Consider the following 24,958-nt stretch of genomic DNA (forward strand, 5'->3'; position numbering starts at 1 on the left):
TTACGAAAGACAGAAATGGGGAAGAGCCTCATTCAGTGTCAGTGGGAGTGTTAAGGGACATCATTAATCAGCTTGACCTAGTGGATGTTTGGAGAAGTAAACATCCCAACACAAGACAGTATACATGGGTGAAGGTTTTTGGGGGTAGGGTGAGTGCAGCCCGACTTGATCATTTTTACATGTCCAGGAATCAGAGCAATAGGCTATTCTCCATTCTCCCGGTGGGGTTATCGGGTCACCAAATAACCATGGCTCGGCGGTCTATTTCACCAAGGCCCCGGCAGAAATCCTATTGGAAGTTTAATGTACAGCTCATACAAGATGCCACTTTTTGCTCAGGTTTCCAGACCTTTTGGGAAAGGTGGGGGCAGCAAAGAGAGGAGTATGAGTCTCTGAGTCAATGGTGGGATGTGGGGAAAGTCCAAATCCAGATTTTCTGTCAACAGTATACTGCTTTCTCATCCTCAGAGGCTAGGAGAGTATTGGGGGAACTAGTGTGTAGTATTAGTGAGATGGAGGTAGAGATGGTGGGGCAAGGCAATGTAGGCTTCCAGGTTAATTTAGCTGAATTACGTAGGGACATGGGCAGTTTTTTCCAGATTAAAGCAAAGGGAGCACTTGTAAGAGCTAGGTTCTCCATGCTCAAGGAGATGGATGCTCCCAGATCCTTCTTCTTTGGTTTGGAAAGACAGAGAGGTGAAGCCAAGGTTATGCATGTCTAAGGCTGTCGGATGGGAGGGTGACCTCTGTGGTGGGGGAGATGCGGGAGCAAACTGTGGAGTTTAATACAGAGTTGTATAGGGCAGAAATGTGTGATCCTATGTGTGTTCAGGTCTTGTTCGCAGAACTCCCTAACCTCTCTCTGGCACAGAGGGATGAAATGGACATTCCTCTGTTGTACCATGAACTGGCAGAGGCCGTAACTCAGATCACCCCCGGTCGTGCACTGGGGGTCAATGGACTCCCAGTGGAGTTTTCAAATCAATTCTGGGGAATAATTGGACTGAACTTCTTTTGCATGTTGCGTGAATGCGTCGGGGTAGGAAAGTTTCCAATGAGCTGCCGTCGGGCCGCTCTGACTCTCCTGCCCAAAAAGGTAGCTTGAGAGAACTTAAGAACTGGAGGCCTGTGGCATTGCTCTGTGCGGACTACAAGATATTTGCCAAGGTCCTCTCTAACAGACTAAAGTCCCATCTGGACTTGATAGTACAAAAGGACCTACCATATTGTGTACTGGGACGCTCAATCACGAACAACTTGTTCTTAATCAGGGACATGCTGGACTTGTCGAGAGGTTCTAATGTGAACTTTGGACTGGTCTCTTTAGATCAAGAGAAGGCTTTTGATAGAGTGGACCATGAGTATCTGTTTAATGTGAGAGTTTTTTGACCTGTGTGAAGCTGCTGTATGCTGGGGCGTCATGTATGGTCAAGGTGGGAGGGAGGCTCAGTAGACCAGTCTGGGTGAGACGTGGCATTTGACAAGGATGCCCTCTATCGGGGCTTACACTAGCCATTGAGCCATTTTTGGGCCTGCTAAGCAGGAGACTGCAGGGAGTGTGCTGGACAGGCATGGGTGTGGTGACAGGCATAGCAGTGTCAGCGTATGCAGTTGACGTTTCTGTGATGGTCAGGGATGGGCAGGATATGCAGGAACTAGAGACCAGTCTGAAGGTGTATAAGGGAGCTTTGTCAGCGAAGGTAAACTGGGGCAAGAGCAAAGCTATGTTATGTGGGGCATGGGAGGATAGGGCCCCTCCTCTGCTTCCGGGGAGTTTGCAGTGGGGTTGTGAAGGGCTTAAAACAGCCTCACGAGCTGTTCCTCATGAGGCTGGAAGGGCTGAGTACAACATGTCTCTCTGATTTTTATTCTGCAGTGCTGAGGGTCTGGCAGCTGCTAAGGCCCTCATGAGAAGGGGTTGTGGAGCCTGGGCCGTGGGTGTGGAAGGAGCCTATCTTCAACAACTAAGCCATCTCTTTGAGATCGGTTCAGTCGGGCACCCTGCAGAGGCGACAGTGGGCTTACTAAGGCTGGGTGACCTGTGACTGCTGGGAGAGGAGGGAGGAAAACCCCAAAAATCCTGGCACAACAAACAGGAATAACGTCTCTTAGGCTGGTGGAGAGATACCTGGAGGAGGTCCAGGAGGCACTGACTGAGCCGGTAAGGGGGGTGTTTGAGTGGCCAAAGGGAGAGGGGCAACCAATGTTTCCACCACTGCAGGTGATGGCAGAGACTGGGGACTGGCAAGGGGTTCTGGAGGACTTAGATAGATTTAGATTTAGATTTTAACACTCCGAGCCTGGGGGAGTTTGGGGGAGTGGGCGGTAAAGCCCTCTACAACCTCTGCATTAAGGTGAGGAACATTAGGAGCCTAACAGAAGTGAAGGTACATCAGTGGCACGGGGTATGTGAAGAGGAGATATTGGTGGGTTTTGATGGAGGGGGCCCTACAAACCCCCAGCACCAAAGAGGTCAGGGGACCTCCAGTGGAGGGTTCTACATGGAGCCCTGGCCACTAACAACTGGTTGGCACAGGTTGAACCGGGAGTCGGGTTATGTGTTATGAGAGAAACTGTGATGCATGTGTTTTCTGTCTGCGCCAGGTTAATGCCATTAATGTTTCCGTTGGAATGTCTGTGCGAGAGGTTGTGGGTGGTTTTTACTGTTGGGATGTTTATAATGGGGTACAGGTATTCAAATAAGGAAAAGGCCAAATGTGTTTTGTTGAATTTTCTGTTTGCTCAGGCAAAGTTGGCTATTTGGCTAACAAGGAGGAATGGGGTCAAAAGTGGAGGAATAACAGACAATTTACTATTATTTAATGGGATGGTCTCTGTGTGCCTTAGGGTCGAATTTGAGTTCTATAAAATGATCAAAAGTGTGGAGATGTTTCAGGGAGATATGGTGTGTTGGGGGGGGGGGTGGCTGTCTGTATAGCTGGTGAAGATGTTTTGGATTTACGGTTGTAGTTTATTTTTGGTTTTTGTGATGTGTGGTGTTGTTTTGTATCATGTATCAAAACCCAGAGGACTAACTGTTCAGATTATTATTTATTTTTTGCCTCTCTCTGTTCCCTGACTTGTTATTGCCAAGGGATATTTCTTCTTTGTTTTCAGTTTCTACTGCCTCCACTGGATGTCACCAGTCTTTGCAATTTGGTTGAGGTTATTCCTTTGTGCAATGAAGAAGTAGACCAACTAGGAACTGGGGACACTTTTGTGAGTTGCGCAAGACGTGAAAAGTGGCGCTGGTTTGTTTTCATTCCTGTATTGAACACAGATTGCCCCGTCTACAATTTGATCGATTATTAACGTTTAAAAATACCTAAAGTTGTATTACAAAAGTAGTTTGAAATATTTTGGCAAAGTTTATAGGCAACTTTTCAAATATTTTGTAGTAATGTTGCGTTTTTTGTAAGCTGTTTTTTTCTGGATCAAACGTGCTTTATAAATGGACATTTTGGATATATATGGACGGAATTAATCGAACAAAAGGACCAATTGTGATGTTTATGGGACATATTGGAGTGCCAACAAAAGAAGCTCGTCAAAGGTAATGCATGTTTTATATTTTATTTCAGTGTTTTGTGTAGCGCCTGCAGGGTTGAAATATGCTAACTCCCTTGTTTACTGCTGATGCAGATGGTGCAGGCTATCAGATAATAGCTTCTTATGCTTTCGTCGAAAAGCATTTTAAAAATCTGACATGTTGGCTGGATTCACAACGAGTGTAGCTTTAATTGAATATGTTACATGTGTGATTTAATGAAAGTTTGAATTTTATAGTATTTTATTTGAATCTGGCACTCTGCATTTTCCCTGGCAATTGGCCAGTTGAGACATTTGCGTCCCGCCTATCCCTAACTAGTTTTTTAAGGGGGGTTGTGAGTTTTTAAATGAAATGAGAATGTTTCATTAAAGAAAGTCAAAAATGTCTCTCTCTCTCTCTCTCTCTCTCTCTCTCTCTCTCTCTCTCTCTCTCTCTCTCTCTCTCTCTCTCTCTCTCTCTCTCTCTCTCTCTCTCTCTCTCTCTCTCTCTCTCTCTCTCTCCCCCTCTCTTTTCTATTCCAACATAAACTGACCAACTGTGCTTTTTTTATGTGTGTATTTACAGTCGGACGTTTTAGGACGAGTACATATAGAGGAGAGTTTTTGGCCAGAAACTCTGGGCCACACCTCATGCACACTTTTCTACAGGCCAATGCAGTGAATATTTGAATACCGTCCAGCCCAGACTTGACTGAAACAATCAATGGATGAACAGTACTGCCTGGATGCTTAGTATGTTTACTGTATCTGAAGTAGGCAAACAAATCAAATAAACTGGTTAAAATGTGTTTTGGGTTAGTTGGCGGTCCCAAGGCATTGGTTCCCACTAATGCACCTTTCTATAATTGCATCCTGAATGAAATACCTTTGTATCCTTTCAGCTTATTAAAATGAATCGCCCTTTTTTTATTAAAATAATAACTTTGAAACTGATCTGGGCCAAGTTATCACCTCAGTTGAAAGAAGCAGGGAGCATCAAAGAGAGTCTCCAGTCAGGCCACAACACCATTTCAACACTGCTGAGACACAGAGCAGGGGGCCTTTGAAAGTGCAACACCAAAAGAGGTACCGGTGCGCCTGCAAATCGCTTCCCCGCCTGGTGTTTTACAAATTAGCAAACTGGAAGCAGGAGCAGAAAATGCCTGCCTGATAACACACACACACAAATACACACACACACCACTATAAAAACCGGGAGCGAGGCCAAGAGTGATCAAGGGTAAATAAATGAAACGCTTCTCATAAATCTTTCCCAACTCTTACGCCTGCGTGATTCGTTCACACAGCCCACATGGCACAGATGAGGACGTTAACAAATTGCAGCTTAAAATCGTGTCCCAATTACATCTAACTACCTATACTACTCTGCTGAGTAGTGTGATAGCCAGGCTATTGGCAATATAGCAACACTTATGCTGGCCTGAAAGGATGGAAAGAAAGAGAAAAACTTAACTTCCCTTTCATTCTCTTCCTCTTCTCCCCATGTGTCCCCTCCCCACACTCAGAAAGGCACTTTTACAACACTACTTTAACTAACTACCCCCACTATCTTATTTTGAAGCATGTACTTTAACTCTATCATTTGAGCTTGCACTAAAAAAGTTAACTTATCGTGCTATTTTTTCTCTCCCCGGAAGTGCAAATGCTGCAATATTTCTCAAGCGTTTCATGAGGTTTTCAATTTGGGGATGGTTGGCCCCCACGGCTACATTCATCATCAGTCCTCTCTTCTCTTCCTCCTGATGAACTTAGATGATGTGACAGATCATAACGCCCCTCTTCCTCCTCTTCCTCTTCTTCTTCTACTCATCTTTTAATGGAGAAAAGCCATTATATCAGGGGATTTAAGTCACGCTCCAAGAAATCAATCAAAGCGACACTTCCCGGGACAACATACTTAATACGGCGCTGCCGAAAGAATCAGTGTGGAAAGATGAGGGGAAAATGTTTAACCTTTTACTGCAGTGGGCTAAATCAGGGTCACACATAGTGTTTCGTGGTAGTTTTAAACAAATCTACTTTGAAACAAACGTGTACACCTCACAAACATGGTTATGGGCTTAGAAAAAAGAAGACACCTGTGCCATGTCAGATACAGAGTTGAAATATATTACATTTTAAGTTTGCCTCCCAATATTACACTTTATATACATCACAGAAGACTGAAATATAACAAAACTGACATAAATCCAGTGTTTCTTTGGCGTAATTATAAAAATATATTTTTTTATTAATTATGAAATTCTGAAAAACATTAATAACATTAAACCACTAAAGGGCGCTTTGGTCATTTGACATCAGAAAAGGGCTGCAATGCGGACATTATAAATACTCAAACGTGTGTGTGTGTGTGTGTTCATGTGTGTTTGTGCATGTGTGTGTGCGTGTCACGTGCATGTCACTGTGTTTCTGTATGCCCATCGATGTGTGCGTATCTGCGTGCTTGCATTCGTGTGTTTGCGAAAAATCCAGAAGAATGGTTAGAACTCAGTTGGTAGAGCAAGGTGCTTGCAACGCCAGGGTTGTGGGTTCAATTCCCACGGGGAACCAGTACAAAAAAGGGTACGAAAATGCATCCATTCTGTCGTGGAAATTCTAATCAATAATGAGGAGAGACAAGGTCAAACATCAATCAGGATTTGACTTTATTCAAAATGTATTAATAAGGAAAGCATGTCACACCACACAAACAAGTTAATGATGTGAGTGCTCTGCAATAACGATGACTGGTCGTGGAACCACCCTTAGATGATTCGTTGAGAGCCCCGTCACAAAGAATACAAAGATCTCACATAGCAAAGATTACACCCCTTTAGTCTACATGTCAAACAAAAGATGTGTGGAATGGGTCACAAGGTTAGGATACATATGAAACAAATAAATAATTCACAGCAGACAGTATCTACTGTAAAGACTGTTCTCATTGTGTAAAAACCAGGATCTGGCCCCCAAAACAAGGTTCCTCTCATCATTATCCTTACCCGACCCATCTCCTCACTGGTACCTCCCAGTACACAAAACACCAACTCATCCTATGGAATGCGGGTTCTGAGAGAGGACAAGACCACCATAAATCTGTTGCTAGTGTAACATCTCAGAAGCTCCTCTCAGTTCACACAGACACAATAGAGTTCTAAGAACCCCCATATTATGTTGCATAAAACAACCATTGATGCAATAACAGTATTAAAACATCTTGCAAGTTCCCCACCATAATTCACCACTGTAAGTCGCTCTGATACAGGCGACGGATAAATGACTAAAATGTGAATGTAAACTAGAATGACATTATTTACTGAGCATCTAAGAAAGAGAAACAGGGATACAGTACTATATGTTTCTGAAGGGTGGACTGCAAGGACATAGGAGGGACAATCTATAGTTAGGCAGCTCATTCGTGCTATGGTCGACAGATTAGACGATCATAACTGGCTGTACTGTCGTTAGCCTTTAGCGTAGCTACTGTTGTCATGGACGGGAATAATGGAACAAATATTATGTTCTGGGCCGTGGAAAGATGAAAGGGACATCATATTATGTTGTATTTGGTTATTGCTTGTGGACTGTTCCTTTATTATGGGGGGGGGGGGTGACGACATCTATAGGCTCACATCAGGACAGTAATTGACGTCTGCAGCCATTGTCCCCTGCGGTCATCACAGTCCCAGAGGGCCTCCCAAAACCTCCACACACACCCACGCCCATGTCATCTCCCACCATGAGCTCCACATCAAAGGTCCACGCCCCACAGCACCTGTAGAACACACGCCTGCTCTTCCTGTGTTGCCCCGAGCAACACATCTGCATCAAATCACATTCTTCAAACTAATGATCTATTTCCTGAAAAACAGCCTAATATGATGACTGATCCACTGCCAACCAACCAGTGTCTCTTTGGTGTGATTGTAGTGGTCATGGTTATCCTACATGTATGCCCGTAAGGGCGGTTTAGGATATGCTGTCGTTGTTTCATTACTAACAAAGTGAATTTATTCCCATGTCCCCCCGGGCAGTGACTGTGGTATACTGTGCATAATGAAAAAGTCGGGAGACAGATGTGTTGACGCCGTTGTTATTATTGTGTCATATCCTGTCAGAAAACTCATGTTTCTTTTAATCTCTGTTCAGTTAGTGAAAGGTCAAGTTAAATCTGCGCTCTTTTTGCATTTATTTAATTTCTCTCTCCTGAGGCATGGAAAAAACTAAAGGAGGGAAGGAAGGGAGAGCGAGTGAAGGGAGAATAAGAAGGAGAGAGTGGGAGAGGAGAGAGAGAGATGGAGAGGGAGAGGGGAGATGGGAAAGAGGGAGGGATAGAGAGTGGGAAGGGAGCGAGAGGGAAGGGAGAGAGGGAGGGAGAATAAGAAGGAGAGAGATGGAGAGGGGAGATGGGGAAAGACGGAGGGATAGAGAATGGGAAGGGAGAACAGCAAACTAAGAAGACTAAGGCAGAAAGAGGGTGACAGAGAGGAGACAAAGAGAGATACAGGAGAGTGAGATAGATGGAAGACAGAGAAAGTAGAGGGAGGGGTGGAGAGCAAACTAGGAGAACAAAGGCATTGATGTAGTCATTAATAATCTATTCATTTATTGACCTATTGAATGACAGGAACGTTAGTGGCTGAGCTGAGCTACTACACTGTTCATGTGTTTGACACTTTGTTGCAGAGTACACGACAACACATTACAATACACCCTTTACAACCGTACATCCAACCCCTCCTCTCCATCTTTACACCGTTGATCATTTTGTAGAACTTCAACTCAATCCTGAGGCACATACAGACCATCCCTTTGAATAGTAACACCGGGTCTGCTAGCCGCCCCCCCCCCCCGTCACCACTCACACAAAGGTCAGGGGTCACAGCTACTTATATACACTGCCCCCATCTAAAAATATGGCTGCCTAGCTGTGTGTGTGTGTGTGTGTGTGTGTGTGTGTGTGTGTGTGTGTGTGTGTGTGTGTGTGTGTGTGTGTGTTTGTGTGTGTGTGTGTGTGTGCGTGTGCGTGTGCGTGCTCGTGCGCGCATGTGTGTGTGTGTGCATTCATGTGTTTGTGTCCTTGTGTGCGAGAGACAGAATGACAGAAAGTTTTCTGCAGTTCCAATCCACCATCATGATATGCTTGACTTACTTTTCTCATTGTTTTGGAGTAGAGGTTCTGTATTTGGGAAATCTGTCAAACATACAGACACCCAGGTCTCAGTGCTCAGTAAAAAAAACTTTAGCAGAGACTCTGAAAAGGCCTTTTTTTTTTTTCTCCCTCAAATGACTCAGTATTTACCTGAGTGGTTTGACAGCGTGGAATGGAGCAGCAGCGGTTTCATCATGTTTTCCAATACAGCCTTGCCGTCTCACAATAAAGCAGTGTTATTTCCCACCACGGTCAATGCCAGGCTCCTGTCTGAAATATAACAACTCTGAGAACTCACGCAGTTGGAAGTGAAAACATGCTGGGTGTTACAGTACAAACATATATTTGTCCACGGTGGGTTCAGGGACAACAGATCAACACATTTTCTACAGATTGAAAAGGGCCAGTGTGTATTGGGGACGCTAATTGAAACACATGTTTTGTGGGTCTGTCACCAGGTCAGGATAAGTACTGACTTCCAAACAGAGTGCTTTGCAAAGTGATTTAGTTCATGAAACAAATTAGTGAGTTTTTTTAAGAGACAAATTACATTGTATTCTGTGAAACTGTATAAGTGCTGTTTGGTGATGGTTGCTGAAAATATAAGTGTTTACAATTTACTCATCCAAAATAATGTTTTGTTGATTACCGGGACATTGATGTAGTCATTAATACTCTTTTCGTGTATTGACCTATTGAATGACAGGAGTGCTGGTTAGTGGCCGAGCTGAATCACCACAGAGTTCATGTGTTTGACACTTTGTTGCAGAGACAGAGAGAGGAAAAGAGAGAGAGAGAAAAAGAGAGAGAGAGAGAAATGGATGAAGAGGCAGAAATAAAATAAAAGAAGGAAGTATAAAAAAAATAATATAAATAAAGGAAGGAACTTAACAGTTTATTTGGATAGTCAACTCCATGTCTGAAGGGGAAATGCTTGGATAGAGGAGAACTGGGGCAAGTAGGGAGGGAAGCAGGATGTTTGAGGTGCTGGTCAGGCACTAGGGGAGATTGGAAGCCTTTATTGGGGCTTTGTGAAGGCTTTGACACAGAGCCAGGGATGGACCGGTCGGAGGGGGGAGGAGGGAGGAGAGGATGAGGGGCTTAGGTGGACGAGGGGGATAATGTGGCAGGAGTGAGAGGAGGAGAGATCAGAAAGGGAGTGGAGGGAGGAGAGGATGAGGGGCTTAGGTGGACGAGGGGGATAATGTGGCAGGAGTGAGAGGAGGAGAGATCAGAAAGGGAGTGGAGGGAGGAGAGGATGAGGGGCTTAGGTGGACGAGGGGGATAATGTGGCAGGAGTGAGAGGAGGAGAGATCAGAAAGGGAGTGGAGGGAGGAGAGGATGAGGGGCTTAGGTGGACGAGGGGGATAATGTGGCAGGAGTGAGAGGAGGAGAGATCAGAAAGGGAGTGGAGGGAGGAAAGGGAAAGAGAGGAAGGGAGTGAGTGAGGGTGGGGTGATGGGTGAGGGGGGGCTACACTACAAAGAGTTCCACCAGGACTCCAAATCAAATTCAGCTCACATTCCATCCCTTTCTACATCTATCCATCTATCTCTCCCCCTGGCTCCATCCTTCCCTTTCATACCTATCTCAGGAATCCTCCTTCAATTCCCTCTTTACTTTATCTGTCCTCACTCTGTTTATATTGACTCAACTTTCAATCACCCTGTTTGGCTTATTAGAGATTCTCTATGAGAGTCCCATTGGTCCCTCCTCTTATCCTGTATGATAGAGTTTTCAGGAAGTGTTTGGGAGATGCTGGTTGGCTGGGGGTTACATTTTGAAGAGGGGATGAAAATTGCGAATAAGACCGAAAGACTTGGTCCAATAGGGAGAGAGTTAAAGGCGCAAAACGAATTCAGTAATTAAAAGATTTAAAATTTTCAGATAGCACATGACCACAATATAAAATAATAAGAGTAATTCATTTCTAAAAGCAGGGGAGTTCCAAGGTCTGGGAGGCGTAGAGGGAGGTGTCCTAAATTCAGGCCCATTCCAAGCTGTCATGGCTAGGGCGGCGAGGCTCGGAGGCCCTGAGCTACCCATGGTGGTACTGTGCATCAATGGTGACTGACATGGTCATTATGTGGACTTGGGAACGGCTGTCGGAGTAATGCACCACAAGGTCCCAGCGGAGGAACACAGAGGCACTTGTGGAGGGAGGCAGGAACAGACACAGGAACAGAGGCTGTTTCTCAGCCTAATTGTTATTGCACAACAGTACACATACTGTACACACACATACATAGAGTGTTGATTGTGTGTGTGTGTGTGTGTGTGTGTGTTTGTGTGTGTGTGTGTGTGTGTGTGTGTGTGTGTGTGTGTGTGTGTGTGTGTGTGTGTGTGTGTGTGTGTGTGTGTGTGTGTGTGTGTGTGTGTGTGTGTGTGTGTGTGTGTGTGTGTGTGTGTGTGTGTGTGGCAATGATGAAACCTGTAGCTTTTTCTCTTGTAAAATGTCAGGCACAGTGGGAATAGAGTAGACTACCAGAAGGATGCAGACAGAAGAAAATAGTGAAGAAAAGAGGGGAGGTGGAGAAACAAAGAGGCAAAGATGGACAAAATGAGGTTGAGACAGCAAGATAGATTGGTGATAGAAAGGTACTGCATGAAGAACGACTAAGAGGGAGTGACAGAAAGAAGGATAGGTAGAGTGATAGAGAGGTAGATGTAGAGTGATAGAAAGAGAGGTAGAGTGATCGAAAGAGAGGTAGAGTGATAGAAAGAGAAGTAGGGGTAGAGTGATAGAAAGAGAGGTAGAGGTAGAGTGATAGAAAGAGAGGTAGAGTGATAGAAAGAGAGGTAGAGTGATAGAAAGAGAAGTAGAGGTAGAGTGATAGAAAGAGAGGTAGAGGTAGAGTGATAGAAAGAGAGGTAGAGTGATAGAAAGAGAGGTAGAGTGATAGAAAGAGAGGTAGAGGTAGAGTGATAGAAAGAGAGGTAGAGTCATAGAAAGAGAGGTAGAGTGATAGAAAGAGAAGTAGAGGTAGAGTGATAGAAAGAGGTAGAGGTAGAGTGATAGAAAGAGAGGTAGAGTGATAGAGAGGTAGAGGTAGAGTGATAGAAAGAGAGGTAGAGATAGTGATAGAAAGAGAGATAGAGGTAGAGTGATAGAAAGAGAGGTAGAGGTAGACTGATATAAAGGTAATTTGAGGTAGCATCTCTAAGAAGGAGAGAGAGAGAGAGAAAAACTGATAGAATGGTAGGTAGAAGGAGTGAAAGAAAGATAAGTAAAGAGAGGTATAGAAAGATTGAAAGAGGTCAAGTGATAGAGAGATAGAGGTGTAAAAGTAAAACCTGCCAGAAACAGCAGGGACAGGGCAGGATTGATGCTTTGACCTTTGCAGAGCACGGCTGTGATTTCCTCTGTATTTATAATCCTTAAGCCTCCTCTCCTCCTCCATTCCTCCTCCCTTCCTCAGTTCCTCCTCCCCAACTCGCCTGCTCCCTCGCTCCTAGAATAGATGAGCTGGGGCAATGGCAATAAAAACGGAAACACACCACCCTCCCATCGGGGCTGAGAAGGAGAAGACAACCCTAATTGTCGGGCTATTTATAAAGAAATGTAGCTGTATTCTGAATGATGCTGTATATAAAGTGTACATTTGGGATGCAAACTCAAAATGCAAAACATTTCAACTCTATATATGACATGGTACAGGTGTCTTTTTTCTAAGCCCATAACCATGTGTGTGAGATGTATACTTTTGTTTCAAAGTAGATTTGTTTAAGACTACCAAGAAACACTGTGTGACCCTGATTTAGCTCACTGCAGTAAAAGGTTAAACATGGATTGGTATGTGTGCCATTAAGAGGGTGAATGGGCAAGACTTAAAAGATTTAAGTGCCTTTTAACGGGGTATGGTAGTAGGTGCCAGGCGCACCGGTTTGAGTGTCTCAAGAACTGCAACGCTGCTGGGTTTTCACGCTCAACAGTTTCCCTTGTGTTTTAAGAATGCTCCACCACCCAAAGGACATCCAGTCAACTTGACACAACTGTGGGAAGCATTGGAGTCAACATGGGTCAGCATCCCTGTGGAACGCTTTAAACACCTTGTAGAGTCCATGCCCCGACAAAACTGAGGCTGTTCTGAGGGGCTGTTCCGAGGGACAGCAACACACTCACAACTCTGGCATGTTTACATTGATGTGATCACTGAAAAGGTTGAATAATGTGCACTATGCAAATACGCACACTCAAACATGTTCCCGAACGCCCACACACTCACATAGGCCCTATTCAACCACCTAGCCTTTCCATACATACAATAAGCCTGTCAGACTAATAGTCCCATACTTAGTGAGAGGCATTAGGAGGAGTCCCAGCACTCCTGGTAATCAGGTCAGTCTCTCTTAATTACCCATCATCCTCCAGATCCAATTTAAACCATAGCCTTGTTAAACTCTCTCTCTCTCTCTCTCTCTCTCTCTCTCTCTCTCTCTCTCTCTCTCTCTCTCTCCCTAGCCTAACCACGCCCCATCCCTCTGTCTTTCTCTACTCTCCATCTCTCTCTCTCGTCCTCCATAGCCATGCCTCCTCCCACACTCTCCATTTAATGACAGTCTACCACTCGCTCTTGCTTCCCTTCCTTCCCCAGAATGTCACATCACTGTCCTCTGTATTGTTTATGCTGTGGTCTTGTCTCAGAGAGTTTTCATTAATCATGCCTGCTCTGTCCCATCACACACATAACTTAATCAACTTAACCTCTATTGGTCCCATAGTCCCTTATTGGCTATCAGAACAGAAAGACCGACACAAAACACTGACAGCTACCACCTTCATAACCCAGCATTACATTTACAAAGGCTACACACTCTTAGAAGAAAAGGTGTTTTCTAGAACCTCTCTAGTAGAACCCTTTGAAGAACCCTTTTGGGATCTATGTGGGACCCTTTCCACAGAGGGTTCTACATGAAACCCATAAGGGTTCTACCTGGGACCAAAAAGGGTTATCCTATGTGGACAGGAAAGCCCAGAGTTGACTTTCTATCACAAAAGCCCTGTACTAGACTAAAGGACTTATAGAGAGAAGAGAAAGTGAATTGAAATTTCAGGAGCGGCTTATCCTGACTGTTTGAGTTAAATGGAGCTCCTTCTCTCCAGTGGGACCCCCTCAGGGGATTATTTACAGCAGTATGGCATCCTGTCTTTGGCAGAGAGATGGGGGTGTCCAGGCAGGCAGTTTGGCTGACTAGTGCTCTACTATAGGGAGCCGACGTGTGGTAACAGGAAGGCCATTCTCAACGCAATCATCCATTGTGATAGTAAATATTAGCACTAGCGATATTACTGTTTAATATAGATGTCTACTTTTTCCCGAGATTGCAAGATAATTTGTATGTTCATGCAGTGCCCATCATGAATGCTTCAACCTCTGTGTTGAGATGTCGTGTTTTTACTGCCTAGTTTCTGGTGCAAAAAGCGGTCTGTATCTTCCAATCACAGAGCAGATACAAGTCACATGATCCGCATGTGTTCACCAACAGATCACGTGACTTGCACCTGCCCTGTGACTGGACAACACAGACCTCAATGCTGTATGGGAGGACTAATTTGTTTGCCTCCTAACTCCGGTATGTACACAGTCTTGCACCTTTGACTTTTATTTCATATACCTTTGTTTTTTGAAGGACATTTCTAGTCTTTTGAATAAATGGTTCAACGCTGTGATTTTTGTTTACCTATTCAGCGATTGGAACCACGATAACCAGCATGTTGCTGAAATGGGTGTGCTAAAAAGGAGTGGTCGTGTCTCTTCCAGAGCCAAAAGCAGAGAAAAGAGAGGGGCAGCCCGACGGAGCTCTATTACAAGTCTGTCTATCCCACTTTCACTCCCTCACATTAAGGGCTGGATTCAATCCATATCATGGAAGATCTGCGGTGTAGGTTGATTGAAATTTAAAGACAATGTTCCGTGTTTGCGGAGAAGGCATTCACGGTGAACTCGCCTTACAGTATGCCGGCTCAATCGTAAATGACCTTAACATTTCAACGCGGTTCTTCAGTGATACTTCTGCGATACGGATTGAATCCAGCCCTAATGGTTTCTTTGATTTTGTCTCAGTATGTCCATCTCTCTTACTATCGCTCTTTCTCTTTCACACTCTCTCTCTCTTTCTCTCTCTCTGCTACCTTTATATATCTCTCCCTCTCAATCTCTTCACCCTCCCATCACCAGGGCATCGGATAACAAAGCCAGACAGAGGGGTTCATCTCGAGAGCTGCTGCCCAGGGGCAATGCTCCAATCTGGGGTAGAGAAGGAGGTCGAGTGGCCCTCTCAGTGGAGCTGTGCTTGACTACGATGACGATTTAAGGAGAGTCTGGGGGTGATGTCTGAAGGTTTGTGCATTCCTTCGTTCATTCGAAATTGCATTCCTGTGTGTGTCACACTGTTATCCATCTCCCAAGTTCCATTAGGGATTTTAAACAGTTTTTGTTTCAGTTAGAGTATCCCATACACACAAATGATGGGTCATAAGCTGACACAAAGAACATTTAACTTCACCGGTATCATGTCATGAATTCTCCATTAAATCTTAACCTTCCTGAATGGTCAGACATATATCAGCAAAGACCAAGCATTGATTTTTATTTCAGTGTTTTCAAAGACTTTTTGAAGATTCAATGTTGTGGAACAGAATATGAGAGCAGGGTGGATGGGTTCATTGATGTGGGCTTATTTTGTTCGGTAGCCGTATTGAGTGGATAGTGTGTGTTGTTGTTTGTGTCAGGCCATTTCTCCTCTCTGTCTGGATGACCTTTCCCTCTGTCAGTGATGTCAGAGTATAAAGCTCATACAGGACAAATGTGACCCCTGAACTCTGTTATAAACACTCTGGTCTGATTGTCCTGCTGACCTCCTCAAGAGGAACACACGCACGGGCACGCACGCACGCAATTGGATAGAGTTTAAACATCGGAATAGGATGGTATTTAAACATCGGAATGGGATAGAGTTTAAACATCGGAATGGGATAGAGTTTAAACATTGGAATGGGATAGAGTTTAAACATCAGAATGGGATAGAGTTTAAACATCGGAATGGGATAGAGTTTAAACATCGGAATGGGATAGAGTTTAAACATCGGAATGGGATAGAGTTTAAACATCGGAATGGGATAGAGTTTAAACATCGGAATAGGATGGTATTTAAACATCGGAATGGGATAGAGTTTAAACATCGGAATGGGATAGAGTTTAAACATCGGAATGGGATAGAGTTTAAACATCGGAATGGGATAGTGTTTAAACATCGGAATGGGATGGTATTTAAACATCGGAATGGGATAGAGTTTAAACATCGGAATGGGATAGAGTTTAAACATCGGAATGGGATAGAGTTTAAACATCGGAATGGGATAGAGTTTAAACATCGGAATGGGATAGAGTTTAAACATCGGAATGGGATAGAGTTTAAACATCGGAATGGGATAGAGTTTAAACATCGGAATGGGATAGAGTTTAAACATCGGAATGGGATAGAGTTTAAACATCGGAATGGGATAAAGTTTAAACATAGGACTGGATTAGAGTTTAAACATCTATATGAAATAGAGTTTAAACATTGGAATGGGATAGAGTTTAAACATCGGAATGGGATAGAGTTTAAACATCGGAATGGGATAAAGTTTAAACATGGGACTGGATTAGAGTTTAAACATCTATATGAAATAGAGTTTAAACATCGGAATGGGATAGAGTTTAAACATCGGAATAGGATAGAGTTTAAACATAGGATTGCGATAGAGTTTAAACATCGGATTGGGATAGAGTTTCAACATTTTCTTGGACTGAAGGTCGAAATGAAAGTTAGGTACCTGAAGCCTTTTTCTTCTCCTCTCCTCCTCTGCTACTCTCCCCCCTCTCCTCTACTATGATTTTTAGTCTTCTCATATTCCTTTCCTCCTTTCAAGCCTATCCAACGCCTTGGAACATAGCAAAACAGAAAGCGAGAGAGGTTGTGAACTGGAGAGAATGCAGAATGAAAGAGTTCCCTGGCCCAGGCTGTAGATAGCTGCTTTCACATGCTAATTTCACACATTACTTAGCCCTTCCCAAAACTTCTGACAAGCACGGCCTCCTGATTATTCCCACCATGCATTATCCTTCCACAAATTACATTGCTCTGCACCACACAACTATCCCATCCATCCCCTCACCGCTGTCAGCCCTGGCCTGATTTGGAAATATTGTTTAATTATCCACAGAGAGAAAGGGGTTGTGTCACAAATGGCATCCTATTCCCCATATAAGGCCCACAGGGCTCTGGTCAAAAGTAGTGCACTAAATAGGGTATAGGGTGCCATTTGGGATGAAACCGAGGACTCTAATAGCAGCTAGGCTCAGATTGTGTTATCTCCAATCGCTCTGAAAAACCCCCATTCTTTATGCCCACAGCCAGCCATTATTGGCCCATATATCAGGTGGTGCATGTGAGAGCAGTGTAAAAACAGTCACACTAAATATATATCTATCCCCAGCCGGCACGGACACGCCGTCTGCCTGCTTCAACACCGCCTGTCTGTGTTCAGAGGAAGACCTTGTATTGGAAACCATGGGGACTGGAGACAACAGGAGTCTGAGTCTCCTATGCTGGTGGTAACAGGACTAGTCACATCCAGGCTCATGTTTCAGATCAGAACTCTCTAGTGCATTGAGTTTTCTTATTTGTATTTATTAATTGCCGATACCCAACTGCCAACCCCATAGGATTCATTACCAAACATTTCATGATAAAAGTGACTCTTTTTCTATTTCAGTTTTTCAAAGAGCACAAATTGTTATTCAGGAGTAAAAGTGTTTCTATTGGGAGGATGTGTTTGATATTCTGCTGAGCGCTGATGGTTAGAACACAGAGCCACTCTCTGGTCTGTCTGTTGGGACTACTGGAGCATGGATTTTGTACACACACACACACAAGCACGCACGGACAACCACACATGCGCGTACGCACGCGCACATGCACACGTGCACACACAAACACACGCTCTCTCTCTGCCGTCTGTCTACTGGGACTGTGAGGATGGCTCTTTAGGTAAACACACTCTCTAATTAGAGACGCATATGGACTATGAAGCACTCTGTGTCCTGCTAATGCTTGATTACATTTCAAACACACATACACACACACACACTGTAACGATCGTTGTTGGAAGGATGGTCGGACCAAGATGCAGCATGAGGTAGGTTAATCATTTTTATTTATGATAACCGGCACAAAAACAAGTAAGAGTAACAAACAAATGTACAGCTTTGTAGGGCTAAAAAGCAACAATACAAAATCAAGATCCCACAAACAACATGTGGGAAATTGCTGCCTAAATATGATCCCGAATCAGAGACAACGATAGACAGCTGCCTCTGATTGGGAACCATACCAGGCCAACATAGAAAATAAAAAACTACACTACCCACCCTCGTCACACCCTGACCTAACCGAAATAGAGAAATAAAAGGTTCTCTAAGGTCAGGGCGTGACACACACTGTCACGACTCCCTCCGAAGGTGGCTCCTCTTCCTGTTCGGGCGGTGCTCGGCGGTCGTCGTCACCGGTCTACCAGCTGCCACGATCCCCTTTTCCTTTTCTGTTGGTTTTGTCTTATTGGTTGCACCTGTTTCTTGTTTGGGTTTTGGTTAGGGCTATTTAAGCCGATTATGCCCGCCTGCTTTTGTGCAGGCTTGTTTCTCTGTTCGTTTTGTGGATGTGCTATTTTCTTATTTTCTCCGGACTGTTTGGGTCTTGTTTTTGGGCCGGTCATTGTATGCGCCTGGTGTTTTGGCGTGACCTTTTCTGTCACCGGAATAAATACGGTTGTCCTAAACCCTCTGCTCTCTGCGCCTGACTCCGCACCCACTACTCCTAGAAGTCTCTCTGCGCCTGACTCCGCACCCGCTACTCCTAGAAGTCTCTCTGCGCCTGACTCCACACCCACTACTCCTAGAAGTCTCTCTGCGCCTGACTCCGCACCCACTACTCCTAGAAGTCTCTCTGCGCCTGACTCCGCACCCACTGCTCCTAGAAGTCTCTCTACGCCTGACTCCGCACCCACTGCTCCTAGAAGTCTCTCTGCGCCTGACTCCGCATCCACTACTCCTAGAAGTCTCTCTGCGCCTGACTCCGCACCCACTACTCCTAGAAGTCTCTCTGCGCCTGACTCCACACCCACTACTCCTAGAAGTCTCTCTGCGCCTGACTCCGCACCCACTACTCCTAGAAGTCTCTCTGCGCCTGACTCCGCACCCACTACTCCTAGAAGTCTCTCTGCGCCTGACTCCGCACCCACTACTCCTAGAAGTCTCTCTGCGCCTGACTCCGCACCCACTACTCCTAGAAGTCTCTCTGCGCCTGACTCCACACCCACTACTCCTAGAAGTCGTAACACACACACTCACAAGCACACGCGCCTACTGTACTTGCATGTACCCCTGTGCAGTATGTGCTGTGTGCAGGATGTATTATATTCCTGCACATGTGCACATACACAGCTCTTTCATAGAGATAAGAGACAATTCATATTTGACAAGTGACTGCAGGCTGTAAACCTCCAGTGACAGACAGCAGAGTGTTAAAGAGATCAGTAGATCAGGCAGAGAAAGAACAAGCCCATTTCTGAACAATGAAGGACAAGTGAATGGAGATCAAAGTGTCTTCCAGATATATAGGCACAAAAGATAAAAAGGCAGATAGTTAATAATCGTTCCATCAGAGCGTCGTTCACACCGTAATTATGTCTCTGTGCTCTCTACAGAGGTCAAACAGAAGCAGTGAAAGCTTATTCCACGAGTGTACAAACTGCTCTTTAACCTGTGGATCAAAGTTCAAAGGTCGCGATACATTCCCCTACCGCCATCTGAAGGACTCGCCCATTGACAATAGCGTGAGCAGAAGGAGAAAAAGAACGAGATGGAAAGAGGAGTAGGAGGTGATGGTGGGTGGCGGTGTTACAACAACATAGGAATCAATATGGGCGTAGGCCAGGTTTCAATTCATTCCAAAACAACACGCATGAATTCTTTCCAATTTCCAGCTAATATTGCCTTTCTGCACGCCTGCACCTCCTCTGCCGCCATCGCACCGCACAAATCCCCAGATACTGTCAGAACCTGAGACCAAAAACAGATTGAAGGGGGAAAATAAGAAAAGGTAGTGAGAGAGAGAAAAAAAGTTTTTTTGTCTCTGTCATCTGTAGCAGAATGGAAAGTAGCCCCTTGATATAGATGCTAAGAGCGAGAACTTTTCATTTCATCTTTTTTCCTTTCTCTTCCAAGCCCCATAGCATTATTCAATTGTGGTGGAGGTGGTGTACAAAGAAAACGGGTGTAAAACAATAACGCTGTGTGTGTGTGTGTGTGTGTGTGTGTGTGTTTTGTAATATAATACAGGAAAGGCGATGGTCCTTGGCTGGATGATACACAGGCAGGATAAACTGTGTTGTGATTTGAAAGAGAGGGGGGGAGAGAGAGAGAGGGAGAAAGAGGGAGAGGGAGAGAGAGAGAGAGAGAGAGACACGGATTGAATTTGAGGGATGTCCAATATCACACTATTATTTTCCTCTTCATTTTGCTGTGAGAGAGATGACAACAGAAACCCTCTCATTTCTGAAGGTCTAATCCAGAGGACCTCGTTCAGTAGGCAGCTCACTCTACAGTAGTCTATGCTCTGACGTCAATGCTGCTATCTCAACCAACACCAGGAGGACATTCTTTTAGTCGAGACATTAAAAACGTGGCAGATGTCACTCTTCCCATTTCTAATCATGTCTCTTCTACACAATGTAGTTCTATATCAGTGGAGGCTCCTCATAGGAGGAAGGGGAGGACCATCCTCCTCAGTGAATTTCATAAAATGTTTAATTATAAAACATTTAAAAAGTTATCCTTTTTAGATAAAACCATACTAAATATAATCATGCCACCAAATAACTGATTAAAACACACTGTTTTGCAAAGAAGGTCTACAGTAGCCTCAACATCACTCTGTAGGGTAGAACCATTGTGTAGCTGGAGGACAGATAGCTTCCGTCCTCCTCTGGGTTAATTGACTTCAATGTAAAACCTAGGAGGCTCATGGTTCTCACCCCCTTCCATAGACGTATACAGTAATCATGACAACTTCCGGATGACGTCCTCCAGCCTATCAGAGCTCTTCCATTAAGAACTGACATGATGTCCACCCAATCAAAGGATCAGAGAATAAATCTATTGCTGAAAGCATAAGCTACAGCTAGCTAGCATTGCGTGTTTAAAATGTGGTGAGTAGGTGACTCAAAGAGAGAGAAAGACAATTGTTGAACAGTTAACAAATTAATTTCTTTCAAATTGAAGGAGACGAGAGAAATATATATATAGAGAGATTGTCATTTTTTTCACTTTCAGTTTTATTTACTTAGCTAGCAAATGCAGCTAGCTAGTTTAGCCTACTGAAACATCCTGCTCAAACGGAGGGATGCTATGTTAGCTAGCTGTAAGTCAAGGTAAGCTTTTGGTATTACTGACTGCACACTAACGTTATTGCGTGAATGCAGCGGGTTTACTAACGCGTTAGTTATATTACCTAGGCTGACTATGACATCACTTTAGCTAATATGGTGACAAAGATGTAGGCTGTTTGTAGAGGTTTGGCTTGGAAATATTTTTTTGCCTGGTCACACAGCTGATTTGTCCACCAGTCCACAAGCAAAGGGAAGGGAACAGAAGGAATACAACGTGGCTGTCATAAGAGTGAACTCTGTTTACGCTTGATCAGGGATATATTCACTCTGCCGAGTCTGTTGAAAAATCTTTCTTAAACAGAAGGAACAAAACGAGGATTAACATACTAACCTCATGATGGGTCTAGGGAAAATGTGAGTATCAAGTAGTAGCCTAAACCTGTTAAACTAGGTGAATGAAATATGAATGAGAGTCATCCAACATGCTGTAATAGAAAAAAATCTTCCTCCTCATCTTAACCGGCACTGACCGCCTTTGTTCAATAGTATATATTTGCACTTTGTGCCAACTTAAATAGGTTATTGTAATAGGTTATTGTATATGTATCTATCACCACTACCACCGATGTTGCTACAATTGTTTACACTAATGATACTACAGCTACAGCTAGGGCTATCATTACTTTTTTAGACTACTGTATGTGCAGTGTCAACATTAGCATAAGGACACTGACTGTGTCCTTGTCATTATGGAATTATCCGAAGCAGGTCTGATACGTTACATAATCAATAAGATGCTTAGGGTGCAACCACCACCTCACAACCCATTACAATAGGATTCAATAAAAAACATGGATTCCCTTTTGAATAGACTCATAACACTGTTGTGGTGAGACAATATGTTATGCATCGGCATCAAAGCGAAACGCTACAGTAGGCTAGCCTTTCTCTGTTCAGCACATTCTGTGCTTCTCGCACCCACCCACCCACGCAGGCACCTAGAGGGTTGGGGGATATATTTTGTTTATGATGATTTCCTGTGAATAGCCCAATCGGATTGTCAAACATTCCCTTTCACTCTTGAACGGGTCCCATTGCTCCCTGAGGAGCCCAAGCCAATTTCAGCCATTTCATGAAAATTACACCGTTCAAAAAATAGTTGTTTGTTTGTCGTGTTTTATAATCATTCAAGGCTTGTTCTCCTCTCCTCTACCCTTTTTGGCTGCTGCTCAATACAAAAAAGCATAGGAAAGGCAGCTAGCTATCACTGGAAGGACAGCCTGACTGACTGAGAGGAGGTAATAATACACAAAACATGGCCGCCAAAAACATCTCTGTCTAGACTTGAGGGCCTTGCCCTGACAGCTAAACTACTCAATGACTGTAAACAAACCTCTGGAAGGAGAGCATTTTAGTATGTTGGCTTGTGTATGGTCAATGAAATTACACTTGTACTTCGGGCAGCTAAGCGAAAATGGAGGAAAACTAAACTTCTGGAGGACCTATTATCCTTTCACTCCCTCCTGCCTTTTCTTCCTATGTATCCTCTGCTAAAGCCACTTTATTTCACTCTAAATGTCAAGCTTCTGCCTGTAACCCTAGGAAACTCTTTACCACCTCCTCACCCCTTAATCCTCTACCCCCTCCCTTCTCCCTCTCTGTGGACGACTTTGTCAACCACTTTGAAAAGAAGGTTGACGACATCCGCTCCTCATTCACTCTGCCTATTGTGTCGACTGGTCCCACTCACACAGAACTACCCTAGACCTTGACCTCTTTCTCCCCTTTCTCTAAAGATGAAATATTGCAACTAGTGAGGTCTGGCTGCCAGAGCCTGCCCATCAGATGCTGCCCATCAGAGAATTCCCATCAGAGGCTGCCCATCAGAGGCTGCCCATCAGAGGCTGCCCATCAGAGGCTGCCCATCAGAGGCTGCCCATCAGAGGCTGCCCATCAGAGGCTGCCCATCAGAGGCTGCCCACCAGAGCCTGCCCACCAGAGCCTGCCCACCAGAGCCTGCCCACCAGAGCCTGCCCACCAGAGCCTACCCATCAGAGCCTACCCATCAGCACCTGCCCATCATAGCCTGCCCATCATAGCCTGCCCATCAGCGCCTGCCCATCAGAGCCTGCCCATCAGCTGCCCATCAGAGCCTGCCCATCAGAGCCTGCCCATCAGAGCCTGCCCATCAGAGCCTGCCCATCAGAGCCTACCCATCAGAGCCTACCCATCAGAGCCTACCCATCAGCACCTGCACATCAGCACCTGCCCATCAGAGCCTGCCCATCAGAGCCTACCCATCAGAGCCTACCCATCAGAGCCTACCCATCAGCCTGCCCATCAGCGCCTGCCCATCAGCACCTGCCCATCAGAGCCTGCCCATCAGAGCCTGCCCATCAGAGCCTGCCCATCAGCACCTGCCCATCAGCACCTGCCCATCAGAGCCTGCCCATCAGAGCCTGCCCATCAGAGCCTGCCCATCAGAGCCTGCCCATCAGCGCCTGCCCTTCAGAGCCTGCCCATCAGCGCCTGCCCATCAGCACCTGCCCATCAGAGCCTACCCATCAGAGCCTACCCATCAGAGCCTGCCTATCAGCGCCTGCCCATCAGAGCCTTCCCATCAGAGCCTACCCATCAGAGCCTACCCATCAGCGCCTGCCCATCAGAGCCTGCCCATCAGAGCCTGCCCATCAGAGCCTGACCACCAGCACCTGCCCATCAGAGCCTGCCCACCAGAGCCTGCCCATCAGAGCCTACCCACCAGAGCCTGGCCATCAGAGCCTGCCCATCAGAGCCTGCCCACCAGCACCTACCCACCAGAGCCTGCCCACCAGAGCCTGCCCACCAGAGCCTGCCCACCACAGCCTGCCCATCTGAGCCTGCCCATCAGAGCCTGCCCACCAGAGCCTGCCCATCAGCACCTACCCATCAGAGCCTGCCCATCAGCACCTGCCCATCAGAGCCTGCCCATCAGAGCCTGCCCATCAGACCTGCCCATCAGAGCCTGACCACCAGCACCTGCCCATCAGAGCCTGCCCACCGGAGCCTGCCTATCAGAGCCTACCCACCAGAGGCTGGCCATCAGAGCCTACCCATCAGAGCCTACCCATCAGAGCCTACCCATCAGAGCCTAGAGCCCATCAGCACCCTGCCCATCAGCCCATCAGCACCTGCCCATCAGAGCCTACCCATCAGAGCCTGCCCATCAGAGCCTGCCCATCAGCACCTGCCCATCAGCACCTGCCCATCAGAGCCTGCCCATCAGAGCCTGCCCATCAGAGCCTGCCCATCAGAGCCTGCCCATCAGAGCCTGCCCATCAGCACCTGCCCATCAGAGCCTGCCCATCAGAGCCTGCCCATCAGAGCCTGCCCATCAGCGCCTGCCCTTCAGAGCCTGCCCATCAGCGCCTGCCCATCAGCACCTACCCATCAGAGCCTACCCATCAGAGCCTACCCATCAGAGCCTACCCATCAGAGCCTATCCATCAGAGCCTGCCCATCAGAGCCTGCCCATCAGAGCCTGCCCATCAGAGCCTACCCATCAGAGCTTACCCATCAGAGCCTGCCCATCAGAGGCTACCCATCAGAACCTGCCCATCAGAGCCTGCCCATCTCCTGAAAATCTCTGAAACCCTTCATCTTCAAAGAGTATCTTAAACAATCCTACAGCACCCTACCTCACACCCACTCCTCACCACTGTTATTGATGAGCTAAAACCTTTGGGAAAACAAAACTCTCATTGTGGCCAAATCCTAACTTCCCAACACATCTCTCATGTACTGTATGTACTGCATGCCATGGACATTGACTAGGACAGTAATCAGTAATGCTAGTGAACTGGGCT

At 45.5% G+C, this 24,958-nt stretch overlaps 1 protein-coding gene across 1 annotated transcript; it reads left to right on the forward strand.

Moving 5' to 3' along the window:
* Positions 1–1,571: 1,571 nt before the first annotated feature.
* Positions 1,572–24,732, forward strand: LOC139392923 (uncharacterized). Its single transcript, XM_071141247.1, has 4 exons — positions 1,572–1,690; positions 1,877–2,034; positions 22,910–23,784; positions 23,836–24,732. The coding sequence occupies exons 1-4, from the start codon at positions 1,572–1,574 to the stop codon at positions 24,730–24,732; spliced, it is 2,049 nt and encodes a 682-aa protein (XP_070997348.1).
* Positions 24,733–24,958: the final 226 nt, after the last annotated feature.

This window comes from Oncorhynchus clarkii, chromosome 33 (assembly GCF_045791955.1).
Source record: "Oncorhynchus clarkii lewisi isolate Uvic-CL-2024 chromosome 33, UVic_Ocla_1.0, whole genome shotgun sequence".
Lineage (NCBI taxonomy): Eukaryota > Metazoa > Chordata > Actinopteri > Salmoniformes > Salmonidae > Oncorhynchus > Oncorhynchus clarkii.

Coding starts and splice junctions, on each gene's coding strand:
- LOC139392923 (XM_071141247.1), top strand. CDS start 1,572: ATGGGTGTGGTGACAGGCATAGCAGTGTCAGCGTATGCAGTTGACGTT. Junction 2,035..22,909: donor AGTGGGCTTACTAAGGCTGG/GTGACCTGTGAC, acceptor CTTTCTCTAAAG/ATGAAATATTGCAACTAGTG. Junction 23,785..23,835: donor GCGCCTGCCCATCAGAGCCT/GCCCATCAGAGC, acceptor CCTGCCCATCAG/AGCCTGCCCACCAGAGCCTG.